Source organism: Stenella coeruleoalba (assembly GCF_951394435.1).
Source record: "Stenella coeruleoalba genome assembly, chromosome: 1".
Taxonomy (NCBI): Eukaryota; Metazoa; Chordata; class Mammalia; order Artiodactyla; family Delphinidae; genus Stenella; species Stenella coeruleoalba.
The window spans coordinates 19027860-19055350 of NC_137169.1; the positions used below are offsets into that span (position 1 = coordinate 19027860).

Consider the following 27491-nt stretch of genomic DNA (forward strand, 5'->3'; position numbering starts at 1 on the left):
AAAGATACACCTCAAACTTAACTTGGTTGTGGAGGAGATGTTAGGTTTATGCTGTAGTCTGCATGTTGTTTGACTTGTTACAGTGAGCACATGTTTTGTAAATTTTAAATAGTCAAGTTTTCAAAATGTTAACTCTGTTGTGAAAAGAGTATACATTTTGTACCTATGAATATTAGCGATGGTGTTTCTGTTTACTTGATTACTCTTTCAGCTGTAAAGGTCATAGCCATCATTAGCTGATAAAAAGCAGGAATTTAACTTTGAGCTCTTAATTGAAATGTGTTTCTCTTCCTGCAGGGAACAAGTGCAGAACAGGATAATCGGTTCAGCAACAAACAGAAGAAGCTACTGAAGCAGCTGAAATTCGCAGAATGCCTAGAAAAAAAGGTATTCTTTCGGATAAACTGTTCTACACCTTTATAGCACGGTTGATTCAAACATTTTGGTTGTTTTGGAGATGGACTGTAACATGAATACTAAGGAAAACATTTATAATTAAACATTTTCCATCTTTTAGCCACAACAACACACACACAGAGACTAGGGCAAACAAATAAGGATGAGCTAAATTGTACCATGCTAAACAAAAGAATTTCATAAGCCAAAAGGAACTTCATTAGACAAAATTCTTATGTGAGCTTTCTTTTAGGGTTGTGAAGTTGTATTCAATAATAACTGCCTGCATGTTTTATCAGGTGGACATGAGCAAAGTAAATTTGGAGGTTATAAAGCCTTGGATAACAAAACGAGTAACGGAAATCCTTGGGTTTGAAGATGATGTTGTGATTGAGTTTATATTCAACCAGCTGGAAGTGAAGGTAATAATATACAAATGGCTCTTATTTCTGAATATGTGACATAATTTTGTGAATCTATGGAAACTGAATTTTTCTATGGAGTACAAATATAGGAGGGTTATTTTACAATGTTTGTTGTGAAAAGAATTCACTTTGTAAACAACTATTAAGGCTGGAAGTTTAGTGAAGGTACATAGTTTTGAAAGCTACACAGGTGAAAAATCAAACTTATTGTTTGTAATTTTGCTGTTACATGTTAAGTTACTTTGACAGCAATTTTCTAATGATAATGTGATTTATGATTTAAAAGGCCTGAACCAAAATGGAAGTTATTCCTTGCGTCTGAAGTATAGCACCATCACCTTATTAGGTCACAGCAGAGTGAGTGTCCCAATGTCGCTCTGACCCAACTCCCTTGATGATGCAGTGTGTGTTTGGAGGTGAGTTGTGTAAAGTGGCCGAACATCAACAACAACAACAAAAAAAAATACAAACAGGAAAGAGCAATGGGTAAATCTATACACTGCTCTTTAAAAATACTATTATGAGATGGACTTTTATGTGAAGCATGAGGGGCAATTCTGATTTGATTGGATATTGTTTTTAAAATAATCAAGGAACTAAAGTTTTTAGTTGTAGCTGCATGTCAGCTAGTCATCACTTACATCTTAGGCACAGAATTTTTTGTTTACATTGTAGTTAAACTTCAGACTGAAATAAATTGACAGTGTTATTAGAGCCAGTAAATGTAATTGTTCCTTTCTTCATACGTGAGATAATATGAGATGACGATAGAATTGATGTTTAAAAACAGTTTTATTATAAAATAGTTTGCTATTTTGCCACGACAACCCAAAGGACAGTAAGATGCACCGTATAACCTTTTGGCAAATATACCAATGTGAATTTACTTTTACATTAATCCTTTTCCCAAAGAGTTCGCCCTTGTGTTTTGACAGAACAGTTGGCATTTCAACTGATAAGGTATTTCTATTTTTAAGATACAATTTGGTAATTACGTTTTATTTTGAATACTTTCAAATACTATTTAATTTTAAGAAAGTGCTTCCTTTTAAATGTATACATTTTACTTAGAAAACCAGGAATATGGGAAAACGTTTTTTAAATGATGATTAAAGATAGAATTTATTAGAGAAATGCTTTACTAATTTGTATTTTAGTGCATTTTAAAAACCTAAGTATCTGGTAGTATTCCCCTTGTAGTGAGCATGAGATTAAAGTTTAGAACTTTTTTAAACAATCTTTTCTTTTTTTGTGGTTGTGTACTCATTATTGCTTGTTCGTCTTTTGCAATTTAGATAAATGATATAACATTAAACTCAAGGTGGTTGAGTTGCAGTAGGGAGTCGGAAGCAAGCCAAGGGAACATCTTTCTCTACAGGGGACTTGGCGATTCCAAACCCCCAAGGTTCCAAGAAGAAACTGAAGACACCTGGAATCTGTACTTGCTTTGTGCTATTGAGCTGTGCTTGTTATATGGACCTTGTTGCTTGACCAACAGATTTAGCATTTAAAAATCCAGTTATTTTTGAGAAATCTTGACCTCTTAGCTCTTTGTGGACAGTTGAGAATTCAAGGCATTGTTATAATAGATTTTCCTTATGTAGAAGTCAGGCTTTCAGCTTAGTCTTCAAAAGTTAGAGTGCATGCATAACTTGTTAGTTTTCATAACTGGACAGTAGATATTCTATAGAAAGCTATCTACAGTGTTAGAGAGAAGTGAACAGTTTATGTACTTTTCCATTTCTCATTGAGGGAAAATTTCCAGGCAAGCAAACACTTTCCTTATTAGTAAATGCAAGAATTTGTGGATGTTCCATGATGGTTTTTAAAGTTAATAAATGTAAGGCCCACTAACAGCCATAGTCTAAAAATACTTACGAAATCCACAAAGGATTAACAGGCTCTCTTGATGGCTTTTGGTAGAGTGAGAGAGAATTTGGTAATCTGTGCTAGAGATTATATTGCTGAAAAACTACTAGGGAAAGCTATTTTTAAAATAGTAAAGAATATATATGTATCTAAGCCCCTATGATAGACTTAAAAAATACTAATTTAAATGAGTTTTAGGTTGGTCAGTTGGTTTGTTTTGAAGTAACCTGTTTCTCTTCCTGTCATGTCTTTTTGCAGAATCCAGACTCCAAAATGATGCAAATCAACCTGACTGGGTTTTTGAATGGAAAAAATGCTAGAGAATTTATGGGAGAACTGTGGCCCCTGCTCTTAAGTGCACAAGAAAACATCGCTGGAATCCCTTCTGCTTTCCTAGAACTGAAGAAAGAAGAAATAAAACAGAGACAGGTACTGGCCTTTTCTTTTTCGTAATGTTTGATTTGAGAGAGTAGTATCCAGACTGCTGAGACGCTGTAAATTTTACATGTCCCAGCTAGGATAACTATGTTTTCCTTTGCTGTGATATATTTGAACGTTCAGTTTTGGTTCTTTACTTCTCCCACTCCCACCCCGCTACCCAAACAGAGAGTTTAGAATGTCATTGTTCCAGAGTCCAATGATTTGGTAGATTTAATTAAAACAAACAAACAAAAATATATATATATATATGTATGTATATATATATGTATGTATGTATAGTACATCTAGCTTAAAAGAAAATTGAACTTTAATAACAGTGTAAAAGGTAAGCACAAGCTGTTCATATAGGCAATACATGTTAAATCACAAAAGATAAATGTGATTTTTTTTTTTTAAAGTAAGCTTGAAAACAGCCACTTTTTTTTTAGTTCATCTGTTAGGGATTAATTTTCAGCAAGTATTCAGTACCAATCTTAAAGTGTGTAGTATGGATGAAGAAAGAACAGTCTTGCTGAAAACCAGGGGCTGATGAAATGACAGTTATATTTAACATTGGTGTTTATCAGGTGTAGTCTTCAATTTGCTTGTTGATCTCAAATGTTCAACTGTTTACTTTGAAAACCTGATCTTGACAGATTGAACAAGAAAAGTTGGCATCTATGAAAAAGCAAGATGAAGACAAGGATAAGAGGGATAAGGAAGAAAAAGAAAGCAGCAGAGAAAAGAGGGAGCGGTCTCGAAGCCCAAGAAGGTACAGTACAATCTGCATACCTAATATTTTATGAGTATGTTAGGTATTAAAGTATTTTGTGTCCAGAAAGTTACACAGTTAAAAAGGAAGCTAACAGCACTATTTAGAGAATTTCTTCCATCATACAGTTTTCATGGTGAGCTATGGCTTGACTCTGGACTAAAATATTTCATCTTTTTTTTTGAGAGAGATCATCTTTTGACTATAATAATTATCTCTAAAATCTTGGTGAATTAGTCAACCCCCTAATTCCTAAATCAAAATCTAGACTTATCTTTCATATTGCTTTAGTTTAAATTATTTTGAGTTATTATTTTAATTTACTCCGATTTTTTTTTCTTTATTTTTTTAATTAGAAATCTGTACCCACTAGCCCTTCCTATTGTACTTACCTAATTCCCTGTTCTGCGTTTCTTAGATGGTTGTGCTGAACCCAAAACAGATATTTGCTTTCTTCTTCCTTCCATTGAGACTGTGGTTAGGTTCCCATTTTCAGCTCCACAGTTCAGCTTTATATTTGTGGTGAGTGGTGAGAATTCCATTAGGCTTTTCATTTTTAGGGTTCTGCTAATTTCTTCATAAATGTGCTGGAATTAGTAAAGAGAGGAGGTAATATTTTTGTCCCCTTTATTTATATACTTGATATTAAAAGCTGCTTATGAGGGAAGCAGTATTTCTAGAGTTATGCACAAATCATAATGATAACTGTTTGTTGATGAACCAGGTCTACTGTTTTACTTCAGGTTAGGGAAACTATTATTGAAATGGAAAGGGAGCTTCTCTTCCAAAAAAGCTATCTTACGCAAGTTTGATATATTTATCCTCTTCTGAAGAACATTTTGCTTTAATTGCACTAGTCATTTTTTCTGGAATACCTAGACTCTACCTGATGAACTCTGGTGGGATCTGTCTGCACCTAAACTCTGTTTTTTTAAGGTTTGACTTATTATATATTTCCTTCCTTTTATGCATCTGCTTCCTCTGAAAAGTTGTTCTTTGGTCTTCTCATCTCTGGGAATGATTGAGAACCTAAATCTAGAGTCCTAACGTCAATGTGTTCCTCTGTTATAACTGGTATACTGGAGAATGTTGTTATCCTTCATTTGCTTGTTTTTCTGGTTTTGTCTTGGCCCTTTCCCTATTAAGTAAGTGTGATAGGATATCTTATTTCCATAAGGAACTTCTCAGATATAAACAATAATAGTGTAGTTAAAAAGATTAATCTCACTTCTCCTTTTGACCGTCTTCCCCAGTCCACGTTATTCAAAAAACCTGAAAAAAAATTGCTTTCATCCTAGACGCAAATCCAGATCTCCTTCCCCTAGAAGACGATCTTCCCCTGTCAGGAGAGAGAGAAAGCGCAGTCATTCTCGATCTCCCCGTCACAGAACCAAGAGCCGGAGTCCTTCCCCTGCTCCAGAGAAGAAGGAAAAAACTCCAGAGCTCCCAGAGCCATCAGTGAAAGTAAAAGAACCTTCAGTACAAGAGGCCACTTCTACTAGGCAAGTACATAAAAATTCATTTATAAATATCACAATTTTAGGCTGTTATTAAGTGACCGTAAATATGATACCTGTGTGTTAAAAAAAATACTTGTTTTACTTGTAGATTTTTTAAATTATAAAGTTGGCTTGTTGAAAAGAAATTCAGATTGTATAGGGGAGTATAAGTAAGGTGACCCAAAGGTGACCACTGCTATCTGTTGGTTGTGTTGCTTCAGATATTTTATATACTGTAACTTGCCCTTTTTTCCCCCACTATTGTGGACAGCTTTGCACTTTTAAAAAAATGTATGTGATTAGAATTGTTAGTTCACTGGATTTCACTGATGTGTATATATCTTTCTAGATGTCTTCATGGATTTTGAAAACTTCTTAAAGAAACAGCTTTTTTATATTACTGTATTAAGACTTAGGAGTCTGAATAGAAAAGGCACAAAATAAGCTTTTTCTCCCCCCACACAGTGACATCCTGAAAGTTCCCAAGCCTGAACCAGTACCAGAGCCTAAAGAACCTTCTCCGGAGAAAAACTCCAAAAAGGAAAAGGAAAAGGAGAAGACCCGACCAAGATCTCGGTCGCGTTCCAAGTCAAGATCCCGGACACGTTCTCGCTCTCCTTCTCATACTCGACCGAGAAGGCGCCATAGATCCCGATCAAGGTGAGTAGTGGCTTTAAGATCTGCATAGATCTTAGATTTTATGTGCTACTCTCCTAGGTAGAATTAGGTAAATTATATCAAAGCTGTGGAAAACATTTAGCACAAATGTTACGCTTTGGATTTCCAGCAACAATTTAGGGACACTTTCTAGGTTCCATTAAAAATCTCTACACAAGTAGAAAATTGTGTCCCTTGAAATCCATTTTTTAAATGTAGCTGTCGAGAAAACTATTTTAAGGAATTCATTCCTTGCTCATGATTTACTCAGATTCTAATTCTGTTATGGCAGATCATACTCACCTAGAAGGCGGCCAAGCCCAAGAAGACGGCCATCTCCTCGAAGAAGAACTCCACCGAGACGAATGCCGCCTCCACCAAGGCACAGAAGGAGTAGATCTCCAGTGAGACGGTGAGAGTTTTGGGATTTTTTGTTTTTTTGGTTTCTTTCAGTTTGAAATTGTCAGATGTACAAAAGTACACCATGTTTGTTTTAGGCTAATCTTTGAATTAGTGCTCCCCTGGAAAAAAAGAACTCATGAGTAATAATAGGTAATGTCTTAATAAGAGATACCTCATTTGAGATGTAATGCTGTTATTTGTGCAGTGATAACACTAGTCTAGTGTTGGAAAATAAAAAACAAATTATTGGTGAATTTGTGTTAATCTTACCAGTTATTTGTGTTAATAATCTTTACCACTTCAGACCCTCCAAGAAATCCTATCAAGTAAGGGAATTAGCCACCTTCTCCCTTTGGCTTTTAATTACCACTAGTTTCTGAATATAGATGGCTACAGAGCCAGTAAAGTGCTTTACCAGTATTAAAATAACCCATTTGCGTTATACCTTTCTTAATGTGTCTTTTTCACATTAAAGAAGAGTACTTATTGTAAACAATTCAAACAGAAATGAGATGAATTGAAAATTACCCACAATCCCATTCCATAGATTTAACCGTTATTAGCAGTTTGGTATCTATTTTTGAAGAGACTGGGCATAAAAGTCACTGTCAATACCAGTGTTCTTTTTTAAAAATCATTTTTAAATTAGCATAAGGTAAAATGTTAGGATCTATAACTTTTAACAAAAAGACTGTTGCTACACCTGCCCTAAGTGGAGGCATGGTGCACTGGTAGCAGAGTTTTGTGCGTTCTTTTTTTTTTTTTTGCGGTACGCGGGCCTCTCACTGTTGTGGCCTCTCCCGTTGCGGAGCACAGGCTCCGGACGCGCAGGCTTAGCGGCCGTGGCTCACGGGCCCAGCCGCTCCGCGGCATGTGAGATCCTCCTGGACCGGGGCACGAACCCGTGTCCCCTGCGTTGGCAGGCGGACTCTCAACCACTGCGCCACCAGGGAAGCCCCTGTGCGTTCTTTATGATGCATTTCACGTGTTTTTTTGAAGGAACTAGTGGTTGTGCTTCAGATTATACTTAGGATAGAATTTTTTGTGTTTTGAGTCTATAAGGTATTTTCAAGGAACCAAATCAACTTGGAAATAAAAGAGGGGAAGCAGTAAGGTCCGTAATTTTGTTTCTGCAGTCTGAGGTTTTTCAGAGTCCCTTTTTTTTTTTGCGGAACGCGGGCCTCTCACCGCCGCGGCCCTTCCCACTGTGGAGCACAGGCTCCGGACACGCAGGCTCAGCTGCCACGGCCCATGGGCCCAGGCGCTCCGCAACACGCGGGATCCTCCCGGACCGGGGCACGAACCCGCGTCCCCCGCATCGGCAGGCAGACCCCCAACCACTGCGCCACCAGGGAAGCCCCTAGGGTCCCATATTTTTAAAAAAGATACTTTTCGGGAATTCCCTGGTGGTCTAGTGGTTAGGATTTGGCGCTTTCATTGCTGTGGCCCGGGTTCTGTCCCTGGTGGGGAACTGAGATCCCACGAGCCACGTGGTGTGGCCAAAATAAAGCAAAAACAAACAAGATATTTTTCTTTGGGGAGGGCTTGTCAAGGTATATTGAACCATTTTTTATAACTAATACTAAAAATTACGGAATTGATGTTACTACCGATAACTGAGACTGAAGATGTAAATGGTCAGTCAATTTAGGCATCACACTTTTCTAAAATTGATTGTTTCTCCTTTGGAGAAAAAGTAATACTGGTGCTTTCTAGCATAAGATCAGTGGAAACAGCTACTTCTTATATTGGAGTTTTGCAAGCAGCCTGTTTTAATTGCTTACTGAGCCATTTAACGGTCAAGATAATTTGCAGATTGTGTAAGATTCCCTTTCAGCCAGTTTTTATCTCACACTTAAGGTAGGGTTTCTTTTTTTCAGGTTCTCAGGAATTCTTCCGCCAAAGGTGAATTCTGCAGGTACACATAATTGCAACAGAACTTACCACAAATTTTGCCGCAGAATTCGAGAGTCCCCTGCTTCTAAGTTTATGTAGCTAAATGAATTCCTAATCTTGCACGTTTTTTTAAAAAATGCAACATAAAGGTTGCATGACATTGTGTTATTAAATGAAAAAAATACTTTGCCACCCAAATTTTGTATGCAAACTCCAAAACACTCATATTATTCCTAAGGAGGGAAGAGACTGGTTAGTTATTCTCTTATAGCACTTGACATATTTTATAACTACTGGAAAGACAACTCAGAAGCATTTATCAGAATAAGTTATTTAGTTAGTCTCAGAACTAGCTGTTTCCTGTCCTAGGTTATGGTTTTGTTTCACATTAAAAAAAAACCTCATTTGTGTACTTAGCTACATAAACTCAAAAGTTGGATAAAAATAGCTGTATTGTTGTGTAAACTGTACATGCCTGTAAGGTCATTTTCTGTAAGTATGCAGTTAATGAACATGAGTACTTTATTCCACAGAAGAAGGCGTTCATCGGCATCCTTGTCCGGGAGTAGCTCGTCCTCTTCTTCATCTCGTTCCCGGTCACCGCCAAAGAAGCCTCCAAAGAGGACATCCAGCCCCCCTCGAAAAACTCGTAGGTTATCTCCTTCAGCAAGTCCTCCGAGGCGAAGGCACAGGCCATCACCTCCAGCAACTCCACCACCAAAAACTCGTCATTCCCCGACACCCCAGCAGTCAAACCGTACGAGGAAAAGTCGTGTTTCTGTCTCTCCAGGGAGAACTTCAGGTAAAGGTAAAAATCAAGCACATAAAAACAACATGTTCTTTCTTCATTTGGCCACAAAATACCTAGTCAGTTGTTGCTGTCCCCTACTCCCTTCAAAGTATGAAGTTGCTGGGTAATAATTGTATGTCATGTTTTTTATAAATTTGCTTAGAAGCTCACCTTTTCTTTCCTGCTTTAAGTTCTTGTTGTTTGTTGAAATGGAGTTTACATGTAAAAGTGTTTTGTTTTTAGCAGTACCCTCTGGCACTGAGTAGGTGAAGTGTACTGTTAACCAGCCGTGGGCTGTTTGAGTTGGGGTAGCTTACCGAAGTTTGTGTTGTCATGGTAAGGGATCTTTTTATTACTATGACACCGGTTAACTTTTTTTTTTTACTCTGCAGATTTTTTGTTTGATATCTTTTTTGAGGACTTCATATTCTGTTTTATTTCTTTCTTGGCCACATTGTACTTCCTAGGGAGGGACGTGGTGTCCTCCTAAAAGCTGATTTGTTTTTTTAATTTAGGCCCTAGGCAGGGTTCTTCTGAGTATTGTCCTTGCTTTATTCTGCAGATTGATTTCTGAGGAATTTATGATCTGTGATCCTGCCAGGCAAGTAGAATGCCATGTTAGTCTGAGTGAAGGTTGTGGTCCATTGGGGTTTGTTTCTTTAGCATTAAATATACACGGAGAAAAACTATGGTATCCATTTGAATTGGGCCTTTGGTGCTTAGGACTGGAATGATATACACAGTGTGATAAGTGAGTAGTGGGGGAGGGGAGATCTTAAAAGAACTGTTATAGTAATTGGATGTTAAGGAGCATTCTGTAGATTAATATATACTGGGGTTGCTCTGATCACATTTAAATTTTCAGATTATAAATGAAGAAATCAGGGATACTTCAGGCAAAATCTTGACTATGTTTTTATGAAGTTGGTGAGAGCAGGATTTCTAATCAGCACCCTGCTGCTTCATTTGTGTCCACCCTACCACCACCCACTGGCCCCACAACCTTGCAGTGTGGCAGTTCTAGAAAGGCAAATTTTGCTTTTTTGATCTGTTACTGTGAGGTATAGACAAGCTATCAGAGTGAGGGGGGAACTGACAGATGATGGTAATTTGTAAAGAGTAATGTACAAATTATTTTCTGAACCTTAACAGGTTAATTTGCTGATAACATAAATATTATGTGGTCATTTTTGTTGAATTGGCTCTTTAGACTTAGGCAACTGGATAATAATAGAGAAACCTTTAGGTCTTACAGGTTCAGACACAAGTATGGGAGGGTTGTCTTACGATCACTTATTTTCATAATATCATGTCTCATATTACTTTTTGTTCAAAATAGTTTCCAGTCACCGTGTCCACATCTGATGCCTGTTGTCCTAACCTATTTTTTCTTTTCCTGTGAAGTTTTTGCACTTCTGAATACTTCTTTCCTTTGTCTGGAGCCAGAAAGTTCTCTAGTAAAATAATAGTTTGAATGTTCCCATCTGTTACTTTGCAAAAACTCATCAGATTATGATTTTTCTGTTTACATCACATAGCCAAAGGGTAATAAAAGTACCTGAGCAGAGGACTGAATCCTTGTTAAATAGGTTGATTGTTAAGAATTACTTGTTAACCTTTGTTAGGGTCTGCACAGATACCAACCTCTTGTGTCTTGATATGTTGTCGGGAAGAGTGGGCTGCTGCTTTCCTGGAAACAAGTCACAGTGGATATGTACATAGGAGAGAAGTCAAGGTGGAAGACAAAGGGCCAGTAACGTTCCTGTGGCTTATGGGACAGGTCTTCCATGTCCAAACAAAACCCAGCCAAAGAGATTGACTGTGGGTAGTGTAGTGAGAGCCTGCCTTTTGTCCACTGAGGCTGAATATTGGTTGTAACTACTTGGAGATAAATAGCTTTTTATAGTAAAACAATCCCAACCCTCTGTGATGAAATTTCAGAGCTAGGAAAGACTTCAGAGGTTGTCATAGGTTCTCAGGTTAAGTGAATTGGTCAAGGTCAGCCATCCAGGACTAGAATTTGGGTTCTCATTCCCAGTTCAGAAATGTACACTTTCCCAACTTTCCTACCCCCACATGCCTGTTTTGATTGCTAAAGGAGGGAAATAGAAGGCAGGGTAAAGTTTTTCAGCTTCTGTACCGGGTAGTATGATTTCAGAAATTCCTTTCTTGCAGTCTCCATTGCTAATAAAAGCATTGATAGCATTGAAGTGTGATAGAGTTTTCTTTTGTGTTTCGTGGGGTAGTCATCAATCAGGGCTTTAAGGTTCTGCTGTTAATAGTGGGTGCATGGAGTGGGAGGGAGGCAGGAAAAGTATTTTGGAGAATTAGAGGTAAATTATTTGGAGCATAATATACGTTCTCATCTGAAAGAGTCCTCAGGACGCATTTTGTAATCGATGGCATGTCATAGTTAAATTGGCATTATCTTAGTACATAAAATAGTGCTTTGAAATCAGTGGAATATTTAATGAAGTATGTTTACAGGGGAGCTATACATATGGTGGTGGTAATAATTTTGAGTTAGATCAGCATAACCATATGAATGTGCTCTGTAGATACTTACGGATTATTTTACTAATTCTGGTCACAGAGTGACTTATCTTTACAAGTGATCTTTTGAGCAAGTCTGCAAGGTTAATGATTAATAGGACTATTGAAGTAAATTTAAAATTCTGGTTTTTCAATTGACTTGGGAGATTTCAGACGTCATTTTAGAATGATTTTGCCCCTTAAATACTAAAAATGAAACATTAACATAAAAATAAAATTTTTAATAAAAATAAGTTGTGAAAATTTTATCTAGATAAGCAAACATTGATGAAACATGTATGATATTAATAATGCTATGATTCAGTCAGTCTTATTAAACCAGAGTAGGGGGTATATAATGGATACTTGTTTAATGCTGATTATATCAACAATGACTTAAGACTTGTACCCAAGCCATTATTGAGAGATTAGATCAGGATAAAACTCCAAATACAAGTTTCTGTGGGGAAAAAATGTAATGTTGTAGTTCAATTGTATTATTTACTAAATAGGTATTTGACCACTATATAGCAAACATAACCACATTTGTAATGTTTCTCAGAGGAAAATGCATTCCGGCATCCAAACATCCAGTTCTCTAAGGTGGTACTTTGACGTTTGGGTTTATGACTAGATGCCTATAATATTTTTTCAAGAATTGAAGATTAACTGACACTTAAAAATGAAGAATACTGACCCCAAAAATAGCTTTGAATCCTTAAAATTTAAAGGCATTTCTATTTCATGTCTTTGAATTTCTTAAAATACAAGTTTTTTTGTTTGGTTGGTTTTTTTTGGCTGCATTGGGTCTTCGTTGGTGTGCGCAGGCTTTTCTCTAGTTGGCGGCGAGCAGGGGCTACTCTTCATTGCGGTGGTTTCTCATTGCAGACCATGGGCTCTAGGCGTGCGGGCTTCAGTAGTTCTGGCTCACAGGCTCTAGAGCACAGGCTCAGTAGTTGTGGCGCACGGGCTTAGTTGATCCGTGGCATGTGGGATCTTCCTGGACCAGGGCTCGAACCTGTGTCCCCTGCATTGGCAGGTGGATTCTTAAGCACTGCGCCACCAGGGAAGCCCTAAAATACAAGTTTTAAATGCAGTCTTGCTACTATATTTCATGATAATTAGATAATCACTAGATTAACTAGTCACTGGATTTTTTACCCAATCCAGTGATTTGTCCAAAAGGCTTATTAGGTAGAATTAATAAAATGCTGGTATTTTAAAAGTATAGTGGTAAATTCTTCAGTTGGATTACTTCAGCAAAAATGATTAGATTGCTAAATTACTGCCCCTTAGAATAAGTCTTTACAGTATTCTGAATGAGCATCTGTTAAATGAAATGTATCTAAATTCTAGGTTAAACATTCCATGTTAATTGCGTTAATTAAACAGAAACAGGTGTAAGGGTACTGAGGGGATCATATTGTTTTCAAGTCTAGTTCTTAGAGGAATGGTCTCAAATAATGTTTCAGGTTAATGTAGGGTAAGATTAATGATTATCTGTGTATATACTTTTTTGTGTGTGTGTGTGGTACGCGGGCCTCTCACTGTTGTGGCCTCTCCCGTTGCGGAGCACAGGCTCTGGATGCGCAGGCTCAGCGGCCATGGCTCACGGGCCCAGCCACTCCGCGGCATGTGGGATCCTCCTGGACCGGGCCACGAACCCGTGTCCCCTGCATCGGCAGGCGGACTCTCAACCACTGCACCACCAGGGAAGCCCATGTGTATATACTTTTGACATTAGTTGAAGCAATGGGATGGATAATGTGGACAGAGATAGCAATTGTTAGAAATTAACGCCTGTGCCATAGGTATAGAAATAGTGTCTTGGGTTCAGATCCTAGTCCATTTCAATTACCCGCATGACTTCAGTTGAGGTTATTTATTTTTTATTTTTTTAATTTTTTTAAATCTTTGGAAAGGATCCTCTAGCCTTAGCATTTAATATTTTTACCATTGTGAAGGTCTACTTTTTTACAGGTAGTTTAAGTCCCTCATGCTATTGTGAAGGTTATACTCTACATCAAAAGCCTTCAGCCTCTTAGGTGACTAATTTGTTCCTCTTCTCCAGACCAGATACTTTTCTCTGAAAATTTCATCAGATCTTATGTCATTTAGCATTTATCATTTATCATCTTCATTACTTTTCTGGACCAACCTGTAGGGGGTGCTTAAAAGGTCTTATGTTAATGAGGTCTTTGTAGTTAAGAGTGTGTGTTTTAGGTTGTAGGGTAGCACACAGAGGTTTACTTTACTGAGCTGAATGTTATGCATTAGCATAGAGCTTGTTCTACTCAGAAACAGCAGCTCCCAATTTCTCTTAAAGTTTCTCTTGGGAGAATCTGAAAGTTTGAAAATTGGAAAATCATTGTAGAACTTTCTGAGGCTTTTCACCAAACATTTACAAATTCTTGCTTCTGCTTCAGGTAATGATAACAGGGGCTTATAGGAACTTTTTAATTGTCAGTAAATTATTTATGAGAATAGTCACACTTCTTTTTGTACTGTTAAGAAAATGTGTTGCTTTTTGTTTTGTTTTTGTATGTATGTAAGTGGGGTTTTTCTTCCCCTTATTTTTAGTGACAAAACATAAAGGTACTGAGAAAAGAGAGTCCCCTTCACCAGCACCCAAGCCTAGAAAAGTAGAGTTATCTGAATCAGGTAAGTGTTTTTTGTTTGTTTTGGTTTTTTTAAGCTGAATTAGATTCTGGTTAAAGATTAATTATACGATATGGCTTAATGGTTAAGAGCTAGGACTTTGAAGTCATACCAGCCTGTTTGAATCCCCAGCTCCACTAACTACTTTTTGTTTGTTTTAATAATTTATCTGAGCCTCTACTTTTTTTTTTTTCATCTCTGAAATGCAGATAACAGTACCATCCTTTAGGTCTTTGGTTGTTAACTGAAATAATGTTTATAAAGTGCTTGGCATGCAGACCGAACTGTCACAAATGCCTAAATAAGTTTATTTTTATTATATTTAGTGAAGATAGTCTAAGTTAGCATTTAAATTGGCATTTTAAGCTCCTCCTTTATTAAAAAAGAGTAGCTGTATTGCTTGACCCAACCAGATAAAGGTTTAGGAGACCATTTCCCAATTCAAATATGTTACATTTTCTGTATGCATGACTAAAGAAACACTTTCTAAATGCATCCATCTTTCAGAAGAAGATAAAGGTGGCAAAATGGCTGCAGCAGATTCTGTGCAGCAGAGACGCCAATACAGACGACAGAACCAGCAGTCTTCCTCTGGTATGGACACTGGTTACATTTTTTTCTTTCTGCATATCCTAATAAAAATACTTAAGATAAAAATATCCGAAAGTGTAGTGAATGTATCAATACTTAGGAGAAATATTTTTGTGCCTGTGTATAAATATGTTAGGAGGAAGTGTTAGTACAATAGTTAAAACAGGAATAGAAATTGGAAAAGTATATTTCTTTCCTCAACCCTGTCTTACTCCCCAAAGCTTTTATTCAGAAATTTTCTGTGCATGTATAAGTATCTGTGGTTTAAAAAAAAAAAATCCCACAGGCTCAAACTGTAGATTATATTGCCTGCCTATTTAACCTACTATAGCTAGACATCTTTCCCTGTTAATTCTTAAGGATCTACCTCATTTATTTACCAGCTGCAGCATTTTTAAAATTTTGATAATATGCTGTCATCTGTTGAGCCACTCGCCTATTTGGACATTTAGGTTATTTCTAGTTTTTTTGTGTGTTTGTGCTTATGTGAGTATATCTGTAAAATAGTAATTAGGAGGGGAACTTCTGAATTAAAAAGTACGTACGCAGAAACCTGATTTTTAAACCAGATATCCTGGTTTTATTCGCTTAGTTGGTATTTGTGACTGAGTCTAGGCACTACCTTTGCTTTTCATTTATAAAAATGGAAACCAAAGCATCCCACAGTGACATTAAGTCAGTTAAAAGCCATACAGCTTTTGCAACTCTTTAAGATGAGGTTAATCATGGAAGTGTTTGAAAATGCATGTAAGTTTTGGATATTTTTTGGTATTTGGGACTTGTTAGTTATTTTAAGTTAAGGAAACCATGTACAAATGAAGTGTTTCTCTTTGCAGTTCTTGACTGTTACCAGGCCTGTAGAAAATGTCACATACATTTTGTTTGTTTGATAAATAATAGGGATATGAAGTAAATTATTCAAATGCTAGTAAGACTTTCAGTAGCCTTAAAAGTACATAGAGTAACAAGAATTAAATAATGCTTGAGATGCTTTTTAAGCTTTACTTAGTTATCTGGAAGATCACTAGATTTATAAGGGACACTGTCTTGTTGGATTGTTCTGTGGAAATGATTTGTATAACGTGATTATATAATAACGTATATTTATGTATGCTTGACTTTCAAGTCATTAAGCACATATCGATATTACCTTTTTTCAGAACTGATGGCTGTATATGTGCTTGCTTATATTAGTGGACTTGATTTGCTAATTTGGACACTCCATCTGCTTAGATTCCAAAAACGTAGATAGACTCTTAAGCATAGACCTGATGTAAATTTCTGTTTATTGTGTAATTATAGATTCTGGCTCCTCCTCTTCCTCAGAAGATGAGCGACCCAAAAGGTCCCATGTGAAGAATGGTGAGGTAGGCAGGCGGCGGAGACATTCCCCTTCCCGGAGTGCCTCTCCATCACCTCGAAAGCGCCAGAAAGAGACTTCCCCTCGGTAATGTCTTCAGTGGTGTTCTGTAGTTGTGATAAAACTTCATAACTTAAGGGATGGGCTGTGGGCTTATTTAGAATTTGCTTAACTCCTTGCTTTCAAGAACTCACAGTAGGAGATGGTCAGATTTGGGGGGTATTTGGGTTTTCTTTGTTCCGTGGTCATTACTATTTAATGAGAACTTAGTAAGTTTTGTACCAGTATGTCAAACGTGTGCATGACTAGAATAGACCAGTTAAATCATAGCATTAACTCCCGACCATGTTTGAATATCTAAAAAAATATATCTCCATTAGTGATACTTAACTCCATTGAAGTAATTAATTTGGTGAATGGAATTCTTGACATTTGTTTTTTTCCACTGCTCTCAGGATGCAGATGGGAAAGCGATGGCAATCGCCAGTGACTAAAAGGTTGGTTAGATGCTATTTTGTAAATTAGGATTACATGTCAAAGTTTGAGTGACTTAATTTACTGTTTAGGTAACATCCCATTCTGACGTTTACAGGGTATGACTGTGGAGAAGTTCCTCAATTGTTTTGGTTTGATTATATTTTCTTACACATCAAAATAATGATAAAAACATACACAGTGTTCATTTTAGAGCATCATTTGGATTTAGAGTTTTGTGCACTTACAGTGTATTTGTTAGTCTTCTGTTTTTTGAGGTCTTTCCAAGAGATAGGACAGTAGTAATAGTTCCTTAGATTTAGTGGGAACAGACTTTGTGGTGACTATAGGGAAGGCAAGAAAAACATGGGAGAAACATTTAAAAGATTAAAAAATGACTGTGAGGCTTTGGCCCTGTTCAGTGTTTCCTACAGTAGAAAGGTAAGTTGCATATCCTTTTGGAACCTGTTTGGTCATCAGGGTCTTTGTGACCCTAAGGCCATAATATTTTAGAGCCAGGTGATACATAGAAATCTCTAATTCAGGCGTATCTCATAAGTGAGAAAACAGGGGCTCAGAAGTAGTAAGTGAGTTTCTTAGGGTTACAGAGTGACAAAACCAGATCTTAGACCTGTGCCATTGACTATACCATTTCACCATGACATTGTACTGTCTTTGCTAGTCTTCTGCTTTCTGAGGTCTTTGCTGTCACTAAATTTCTAACTATCCTTCCTGAAATGTTCACATTGTTCTTTTTATAGATCAGTTTTTGAAGCTGTGTTGTTTTAAGTAGTCTCACTGATTAATAAGAGTGTTTTCTTGGAAAGGTTCTTTGGAACCAGTTGGCAGTGTATATGATGGAGCAAAACGGTGTGTTTGCGCTGTGGAAGTAACTTACTTGACAAGAAAAAATAGAAACCTTAAAAAAAATTTAGGTACAAAGGTATTCTGTTCCCAACTGTGATTACTCCAGGTTTCTGTAAAATTGCTAGTACAGCAGCTAAAAAATTGCTTTACAAAATCAGGTTAGTGGTAAGATTCTGCCCCCCCCCCCCCCCCCCCCCCCCCCCCCCGCCGGTTATGGATAATGATGTTAGAGATTGCCATCAAGTCTCTAGGATTTGGAGATGGAGAAAGAATTGTTTGGGATCACACTTCAGTATTTATTTTTAAGAAGGGAAATACAGCCTGGCTTTGAATATTTCATATATAAAGTTTAAAGATTGAAAAATGCAGCATTTTTCATGCTTCTAAACATGTGTCTTTGGGTATTGAACACTCTTTCCTTAACAGTGAATGGTGTATTGATCGTACTTAGTATAAAAAGATAGTTGTTGCATCTATAATTTCTTGTCTTCATTACCAGCCTGACTAGTGAAGTGAGGTGATTCTGAAGAGGTCACTGCAGAGATCTCAAGCTGTCTTTGTCCTTATAAGACTTTTGTATTCCTACATACTCGAGGGCTGAGGGCTACTTCATGTTTTAAGGCTTATTGAAACTGGTTCTCGTGCAGTTTGGGTGGGGGGAGACCTCTGTACTCAACAATTTCTATACACAGTTGAAGGCTTGAGTTGGCACTAGTATTCACAGTAACTAGAAAATGTTTAGCCTTCTTCTTCTACTTCTTCCTCTTCTTTTAAACCCCAGATATGTATGCCATATCAGCTCAGGTAAGAAACTGTAGCCTTTAGGTCATAGAGCCATCGCGTGTCAAGATTCCAGTTATAAGTGATTATCAAATTTTTCTTGTAGTTCCTTTAAGTATGCTAGTTTGGTTTGTTTGGTTTTTTTTTTTTTTTAGGTTATGGTTTTATTCTTATTCTCTTTTTGGCTTTTTCTCACATGGAAACAGGACATTGAAGGTCATCACTGGAAGGGACCTTTTAGTTATTCCAAGCCTTTCATTTTACAAATGAAACTGAGGCACAGAATAAATATCTTAGGTCATTAGTGTATTATAATAGATTCTAATCTGAGTTAAATTTTTTTTATGAGAATATTTTAAAAGAGAAATCACATAATCAACAGTAATAGCCTCTCTTGCTATTACACCTACTGATAACACATTGGGAGTTCTGCTTTGTATCATCTCAGCCTCAGAGTTTATGAGTGTAAACCTTTGTTTTTCTTTTTTGAGTCAAAACCCAAATGTCTTTTCCCGTTTGAAATCTTCATTACCTGTTGAAACAGTAGTCCACCCTGTTTCTCTAGGTTCCGTAATTCTCAGATTAGCCTTGCTAGTAAAGTGGCTTCTCCTTTACTGTTCTTTCTTGTAATTAATAATTTGGTGTCTATGTTTCATCTGAAGCTTATCTGTCCTGTAGTTTATATTTTAAATCTGTTCAGAGTGAGGTCTTAGTCCCCACAGGGCATAAGCAAATTTAAATTAAAAATTAAATTTACTAATGAATGTCAGAATTTTCATTGTTCTGTTAATGAACTCTCCTTAGTTTTAATGGGGAATCAAAACTAGTAAACTTTAGAAAATACTTCCAGATTCACAGGAAGCATCAATCCTGTACTGGGCAAGAAATTTAGAACTAATTACAGTTGACCCTTAAACAACATGTGTTTGAATTGTGTGACTCCACTTACACGCATATGGTTTTTTTTTTTTTTTTTTTACAATAAATGCATATTATAGTACTGCACGATCCTCGGTTGATTGAATCTGCCAGCGCAGAAGCCCAAGCCCCCCACATTGTTTAAGGATTAATTGTATATTATTTGACTTGTTTGTATACACAAACTTGGCCAATAGATGTCAAACTGGCTTGGTATTTATTTTAGTATATCTGCTGGGAGACTACTATGAGTTAGTCCAGTTGATTATAATTGTATTTTTCAGGTGTGCTTTTTATGTTAATTGGTTAAATGCCTAACTGCTCAGAATTAAGGTCTGTGATTCTTATCTATATTTTAACCGCATTGCTCCCAGTGGCTTTAGTGCTCAGACAGCCTTGGTCCTTTGTCTTTGGGGTAGTGTTTTTAGTTAATAGTTTGCAACTGTTGAACTGTGGGAACATACTTTTTAAAAAATCAAGAACTTGGAGCAGTGACACCCAGACTTCGGGCCTTAAATATCTGTATTTGAACATTGTATTTTTCTAGGCTTTAGAACAGTTGTTCCTAACAAGGAATCAAAAATCACTTGAAGAACCTTTTTAAACATATACTGGCTAGACCATAGCCCAAACCTGGTGAACACAAATTTCAAATAAGCTTCCAAGCTGTTTCTGATGTACATTCTAGTTAAAAAGCAATGCTCTAAGGCAGTGTTTTCAGACTTTTTTCACCTTGCGTCATGTTTTATGTCATGACTCAGACTGCATATTTATATACAGAAACAAAAATTTCACAATACAAAATTTACTCTTACCACAAGTTAAAGCACTTTGTTTTTCTTTTCTTCCTTTCTTTCTTGCCTTTTTTTTTTTTTTTTTTAAATCCTGGTTCTCACCCAGGGTCTTGACTAACTACACTGTAGTTTGAAAAACACTGCTTTGAGGGATAGAGTGAAAGCTGCTGCACTTTGGGTTGACAATGATTGAAACTAAATCATCTTGATCACTTAGTTATAAATGTTACTGACTCTGAATCAACTATAATTCTTCTTTGGTTTAGTGGTAGACGGAGGAGAAGCCCCTCCCCACCGCCTGCCAGAAGGCGACGTTCTCCTTCTCCTGCTCCTCCGCCTCGTCGACGCAGGTCTCCCACACCACCACCACGACGCAGGTACTTTATCACGTAGGCTAGTGGGAGCTAAAGGGAGCAACTTTGAATCTTTGTGATTGAAATATTTTATTCGAGTGGCATGCACAGCTGTTTACAAAATACCACATGGTATACAATTCCAGTTACATGAAAAGTCCAGAACACATGACTCTGTAGAGATAGAGAGTTATTAGATAAATGGTGCCTAGGGTGGGATGGGAATGGGGAGTCATGATGGTTGAACACTGTGAATATAGTTGACCCTTGAGCAAGGAGAGGAGTTAGGGGCACCGACCCTCCACGCAGTTGAAAATCTGAGTATAACTTTACAGTTGGCCCTCCGTATCTGCAGATTCAGCCAACAGCAGATTGTGTAGTACTGCAATAAGTATTAAAAAAAAATCCACATATAAATGGACCCATGGAGTTCAAACCCACGTTCAAGGGTCAACTGTATACTAAAACAATTGAAATGCACACTTCAAATGGGTGAATTTTATGATTTGTGAACCACATATCAATAAAGATGTTAAATTAAAAGGCAGGATCACTAGTGATTACAGAGGGAAAAAATATTAACTTTATAGTGGGGAGTTAAGTTTTGCTTTTTGGAACTTTCTGAATTTTTTTTCTCTTCAAATATTTTCGATCCATGGTGGGTTGAATTTGTGGATACTGGATCTTTGGACACAGAGCGTTGACCCTGTCAGACAAACCCAAATTGAAAGCCATTTTACAAAGTAACTGATGAGTACTCTTCAAAAAAATGTCAATCATGAGAGGGAGAGAGACTGAGGAGCAGTTACAAATTGGCAGAAACTAAGGACACGTGACAACTAAACGCAATGTAGGATCCTGATTTTTGGAACCTGGAACAGAAAAAGGACATTAGTAGAGAAAACTGGGGTGACATTAGTATTTTAGTTAATACCAAGGTTAATTTCATAGTTTTGGTAATTTTTCTGTAGTTATATGGGATGGTAAGTGGAAAGTCTCCACTAATTTTGCAACTCTTCTGTAAATCAAAAATGATTTCAAAATAAAAGTTAGGGGGAAAAAAATTTTTAAGAGCATTGCTCAAACACATTATCAAGCGGTATAGTTGCTGCTACAACTCCTGAATGGCCATTATGTGGCAGGTAAAGTGGTAGATGTTTTATGTACTTCATGTCTCCTCAAGATGATCTTGCTTGGTATTCCCATTTTTCAGGTGAGGAAATGGGGGTTCAGAGTTATTAAATATGAGGGCAAAATGGAAAACTCTATGGTGTTGCCCAATGTATGGCCTATCCCAAAGCTGATTTTTAGGCAGGAAAATATTTTGAGCTCAAGGTTTGAATGTTTCAGGAGAAAATCAGGCCATTGGAACTAAATGTTTTATTGAGGTTTAATTCCTGAGAGGCAAGTTAGGGTTATGTAGGGATTAAGCATTAAGAGGAAGGCCAAGTTGAGACTTTGACAGGGATGCGTTCTGCCTAGCAGTAGACTTCCATTGAATACTATTTTGACGCACAAAAAATGTAAGTCTGTCTTGGTGGGGGCAGGGTAGAGATGCCTTTTAAAGCTGTGCAAGTGAATGCTAATTATTAATTCAGAGTCCAAACACCAGTTTAGAGAGGGTACCCCCTACACAGGAGAGCTCTTTAAAGCACAGACTTCCTGAGTTCAAGTTGAACACGGTCAACAGAGTCTTGCTAATGTAGTTATCTAGTTGCTACATAGTGATAATGGATTTTCAGTTTCCTTAGAGCAATGCCAGGTTCTCTTCTAAAAAAATACTAAGTTGATTTTATATGGATTGTGCTAAATGACTTTGTGTGTGTGTGTGGGGGGGTACGCGGGCCTCTCACTGTTGTGGCCTCTCCTGTTGCGGAGCACAGGCTCCGGATGCGCAGGCTCAGCGGCCATGGCTTACGGGCCTAACCGCTCTGCGGCATGTGGGATCTTCCCAGACCGGGGCACGAACCCATGTCCCCTGCACCGGCAGGCGGACTCCTAACCACTGCGCCACCAGGGAAGCCCATGCTAAATGACTTTTGACAAATTTGAATTCAGTCTGAAAACTAAATTTCTCCATTAATCACAATGACCTATTTGTAGTCATCTAGGATAAACAGGAATTTACTAAGTGATTTTTTTGTTGTTGTTACCTTAAATGAGTTTAAACACATGACATTTCCACTTAGAAATATTCTCTCTCTGTGTGGTGCTGTATAAGTACATAGTTTTCTTTGCATTCTGTTTCTACTCTGTTGGACCGTTTATTTTTCCTAGGACTCCTTCTCCTCCCCCACGTCGTCGCTCACCTTCCCCAAGAAGATACTCTCCTCCAATACAGAGGAGATATTCTCCTTCTCCACCTCCAAAGAGAAGAACGGCTTCACCCCCTCCCCCTCCTAAACGAAGGCCATCACCGTCTCCACCACCAAAGCGTCGGGTCTCCCATTCGCCACCTCCCAAACAAAGAAGCTCCCCAGTCACCAAGAGACGTTCGCCTTCGTTGTCATCAAAGCATAGGAAAGGGTCTTCCCCGAGCCGATCTACCCGGGAGGCCCGGTCACCACAACCAAACAAACGGCATTCGCCCTCACCACGGCCTCGAGCTCCTCAGACCTCCTCAAGTCCTCCAGCTGTTCGAAGAGGAGCATCGTCATCACCCCAAAGAAGGCTGTCCCCATCTCCAAGTTCTAGGCCCATTAGGAGAGTCTCCAGGACTCCGGAACCCAAAAAGATAAAAAAGTAAAAATATTTTATCCTTTTTGGTTAGGAACACTAACTTGCATAGCTCTTTATGCTTGGAAGCCCCCCACCCCCCAGCTGAGAACTCACAGAAAAGAATAGTTGTGAATACAAACTTTAAGGCAAATTCTAGGTCCTATTCGTAGATCCTTTCTGTTTTCAGGATAGTTCCTCATGGTATAAGCTACATGCCATAGGATTTTACTTGGTTCTTAGGGATATCAGGCTTATTGAGTCTGTTTCCAAACCTAGCTCTGAAGTGATGCATAGGATATTTCTTGCATGTCTATGTAAGACTGATAAAAGCAGTCTTAAATATAGGAACTGGCATTACTAATTTCATACAGGAAGAATCATTAACAGAATGCATAGAGGATTGTGGAGCTTGAACTACTCTCCAGGAGACTTAGGTGGTAAAAATTTGATAAGTGTTAGTATAATCAACCAGCAGACTAAGTGCTGTGAAATACTTAAAGTTCATTATCTGGTTGTATAATGGTAGTTGGTGGTTTTCTCTTAAGAAAGAAGGATCTGTGCTTTTGGATATTAAATGTTTTATTTTTTCCCTCTGTTTCTAGAGCTGCCTCACCAAGCCCTCAGTCGGTAAGGAGGGTCTCATCTTCCCGATCTGTCTCGGGATCTCCTGAGCCAGCAGCTAAAAAGCCCCCAGCACCTCCATCCCCTGTCCAGTCTCAGTCACCCTCTACCAACTGGTCACCAGCGGTACCGGTTAAAAAGGCTAAAAGCCCAACACCAAGCCCATCACCGGCAAGGGTATGTCTGCCCTGTTTTGGACATCTTTTATAATTATACGTGGTCACTTGGAAGGAGAGAGTTTTTTGTCTTTTGTAGTTCAGAGGAGCATTACTTTCTGTGGTTCAGATGGACTTCAAAAGGAGGCACAAGTTAAGTGGTGGTGTTTGCATCACAGTCCATGCTTAGTACTCTAGACATCCACTAATTTGTGATATGTCTAATACTGTTATCTTGGTGGTGAAGACTGGATTATGTAGACAATTTAGAAAAACAAAGAAAAAAATTACCCTTGATTCTGTTATCTAGGAGAAAAATAGTTTAGCGTTTGTGCTGTTTTCTCTAGTGTTTGACAGGTTTTGGGATAGTTATGGTCACAATCAATAAAAATTTCAATCTTAGATCATGTCTATTAGTCTGATTACATTTTTATATAGAAAAAATACACTTTATCACAAGAATATACCAAAATGTCGACGGTGGTTATATGTTAGAAGGAGAATGATGCGTGATCTTAATTTTTCTTCTTTACATCTTAATGGTCTTATTTTTTCCTACAGTGTAAATACATTATTTCTGTAATAAAAAATGAACCTCACAACTTGTGAAATGTTAGATGGAGTGGAAAGTACTTTGTTGTCCCATATAACCTGATCTTTGGCAAGCTACATAGATAAGAATAACACTCTTGTTTTTACATTGTCAAGCTTAAATATCATTGGGATATTAAAATATCAGAGCTTAAACTGTTTTCTTTGTGATTCATTAATCTAATCATGGCAGCTTTCTGTATTGTATAAAATCAGTGGTGGATGTCCATCTTAATAGGATTGAATTATTGTGCAGACTGAATGGATTGAGGAATTTTAAGTAATTGCTTAGAAATGTGAGATTTAAAAATTATAGACTAGATGCAATTATAGCAGAGCCAACCCTTTGCTTAAATTTGGAATATATGTGGTGGAGAACAATATACCCACATTCTAGAGATAGATCAGACAGTGATTAGAGATGTGGCATTCATACACGCTTGTATTTAGGATAATAGCTATTAAAAGCCTACATGTTAGGCTGGTATTGTGGGTGATTTACAGATATTCCCATTTAACTTTTGTAACAGCTTTATCAAGGATTGTTATACCCATTTTGGGTTGACAAAAAGGCCTCAGAACACGTCAGGCAATTTGAGGTCAACTAGTTTAATAGGTTCAGGAACCAGAATTCAAATCAGGTCTAGTTGAGTTCAGAGACTTTTCTTCCTGTTGCACATGGTGCTTTTCCTTACATATGGAGGTAGACCCTGACTCAGGCCAGTCTTGGAGACCTGATTCATAGCTTGTGGTTGGGAGGCCTGGTTTAATGTGAAGTTAGTTGGGGAAATTTTTAAAAAATCATTTATCTTCAAGGTCTGTTTTAACTCTTGGAAGTCTTTGCTTTCAGTGGTGGTTCCCATCTTTTAGGAGTACTTTTCTTAGTATTGATTGGCCCTGGGTCTTCTTTCCCCCCTGAAGCCGTATGAAATCCTGAGATTAGTCCAATTGCTTATTCCCTTGAAGAAATAAAATGTTTAGTTCGACAGGTTGATTTTATTGTTTTGGGTTTTCTGGATTTCTAGAATTCAGACCCAGAAGGAGGTGGAAAGAAAAAGAAGAAAAAGAAGGACAAGAAACACAAAAAGGATAAGAAGCACAAGAAGCACAAAAAACACAAGAAGGAAAAGGCTGTAGCTGCAGCTGCTGCAGCTCCTGTGACCCCTGCAGCCATTGCTGCTCCCACAACCGCGTCAGCACAGGAAGAACCAGAGGCAGAGCCAGAGCCTAAGAAGGTATTTACGAACACTCTTACAGTGTGTACAGATAGCTGAATCATTTGGTATTGAGAAGTAGCTAAGTAATTTTTTTCTAATAATTGGATGCTCAGCTGTTAACTCTTTTCTGATCGGTTTCTCTATGACCACCTACCAAGAGCAGGAATTTGCTAAGGCTAACGATAAGAATATGAATGGCATCCAAAAAGCTTAATGTATATTTTTTAAAAGAAATTCAATATAATTAAATATACCATAGACTTAACCCATTTAAAGTATAGTGATTTTATGGTTTTTTTGTGTATTCATAGAGTTGTGCACACATCACAAGAATTTTCTTTTTCTCTGTACTCAGCATCTCCCACCGGTGTCTCAAGATTTAACGATATGACCTTTTTGGCGTTTTTTTTTTTTTATATATTTTTTTTTTTAGGAGACTGAAAGTGAGGCTGAAGATAACCTTGATGACTTAGAAAAGCACCTGCGTGAAAAGGCCCTGAGATCAATGCGGAAGGCTCAAGTGTCCCCACAGTCCTAGGTGGAAATGTTTGTTATGATGTAAATTTTATTTGGTTTGTACGCAATTCAGTTTCAAAATTGCTAAAAATGTGTTTGAGCTTTAGACTATAACATTTGTTGTAATAATTGCTAGGTTGAAGTTCACCATGTAAAAAAAAAAGGGCATGGATTTACATTGCAAAAGGTGTCCACAGTGTATTAGTGACATTCTTTCATTGACAGCTGACATAAATTCATTTAGAGTGAAATATTTTAAGCCAAAAAAAAAAAAATCCCCTTTTTAAAAAAGGGGGTTTAAATATTGTTGGCATTCTTATGGTTCCATTAAATGCCCCTGTCTATTCCCAGAGGTTTTTCTTTCTACTTTTTCTTTCTTTTTTCCTTTTTCTCATTTGAGTCTTAGCACCCATTTAAGTTATGATGCTTCCAACCTTGTATGGTTTTTGCAAGCTTTCCCAGAAATAAGACCACTGTTGAACTACCACAAAAGTATAAATGAATATTTTAATGCCACAATCTTTCCTGTTGCCTGTGGAGTCTCTGCTGAAATGAATCAGGATTCGAGCTCTAGGATGAGACAGAAAATGAAAGCATGTTGTTTGCCAGGACACTGTGGGTTTATATTGATGTGTAACAAGTTGATTTGGAACACTGGAATTTCACTCTGTTCTGTTTATTTTTATTTTTTGTAAAGGCAGTTAACTAGTCCCAGGAAGGATCCTTCAGTTACATAAAATTTTGTTTTATGAAACGTCATGGCTCCATTCATAATTTTGTCTTGTTCTATCGATTGGTATATACAACTTTCAGAGCTCTTGTATTTGGAAAGCTGGAAGGGCCCAGACTTTGAAATAGTGTCTTGTTTTCACTGTTTTTGTTTTGTTTTTGTTGGGTTTTTTTTTTGTTTTTTTTAAACTAAAGCTATATAAAGCTTGTGGATTAAACAATAAATTTCTAAATTTAAAAATGTTGGCCACTCACTTTTACTTACCCATCTCAATACGGCAGGAAACCTACCTTAGAAATCTTACAGTGCCTTTACCCCCTTGGCACCTTTGGCAGAGTGAGGATTAGACAAGGGAAAAACGAGGTGATGAAATTGTTTTACCATCTTTATTTTAGTAATTAATGTGATAAATGCCATGAAGGGAAAGCACACAGTGAGATTGCAACACATATAATGGGCTAGTCAGCCAGGCATAGGGGAAGTTTCAGGC

At 37.5% G+C, this 27491-nt stretch overlaps 1 protein-coding gene across 14 annotated transcripts in view; it reads left to right on the top strand.

Annotated features, from left to right (window-relative positions):
- The window catches only part of SRRM1 (serine and arginine repetitive matrix 1), a 29168-nt gene extending 2587 nt beyond the window's left edge, over positions 1-26581 (top strand). The window contains exons 2-18 of one of the 14 annotated variants that reach the window (XM_079916932.1): positions 298-387; positions 696-818; positions 2949-3119; positions 3767-3882; positions 5181-5384; positions 5847-6041; positions 6331-6450; positions 8870-9144; positions 14239-14319; positions 14824-14910; positions 16210-16354; positions 16723-16764; positions 20367-20477; positions 22731-23195; positions 23774-23969; positions 25564-25773; positions 26189-26581. In XM_079916932.1, coding sequence (XP_079773058.1) covers positions 298-387; positions 696-818; positions 2949-3119; positions 3767-3882; positions 5181-5384; positions 5847-6041; positions 6331-6450; positions 8870-9144; positions 14239-14319; positions 14824-14910; positions 16210-16354; positions 16723-16764; positions 20367-20477; positions 22731-23195; positions 23774-23969; positions 25564-25773; positions 26189-26293 — 2736 coding nt within the window. In that variant the 3' untranslated portion in view covers positions 26294-26581. Of the gene's footprint in view, positions 1-297; positions 388-695; positions 819-853; positions 1238-2948; positions 3120-3766; positions 3883-5180; positions 5385-5846; positions 6042-6330; positions 6451-8869; positions 9145-14238; positions 14320-14823; positions 14911-16209; positions 16355-16722; positions 16765-20366; positions 20478-22730; positions 23196-23773; positions 23970-25563; positions 25774-26188 lie in introns of those variants that run through there. The other 13 variants (XM_079916938.1, XM_079916939.1, XM_079916940.1 and 10 more) reach the window with 13 other exon arrangements.
- Positions 26582-27491: the final 910 nt, after the last annotated feature.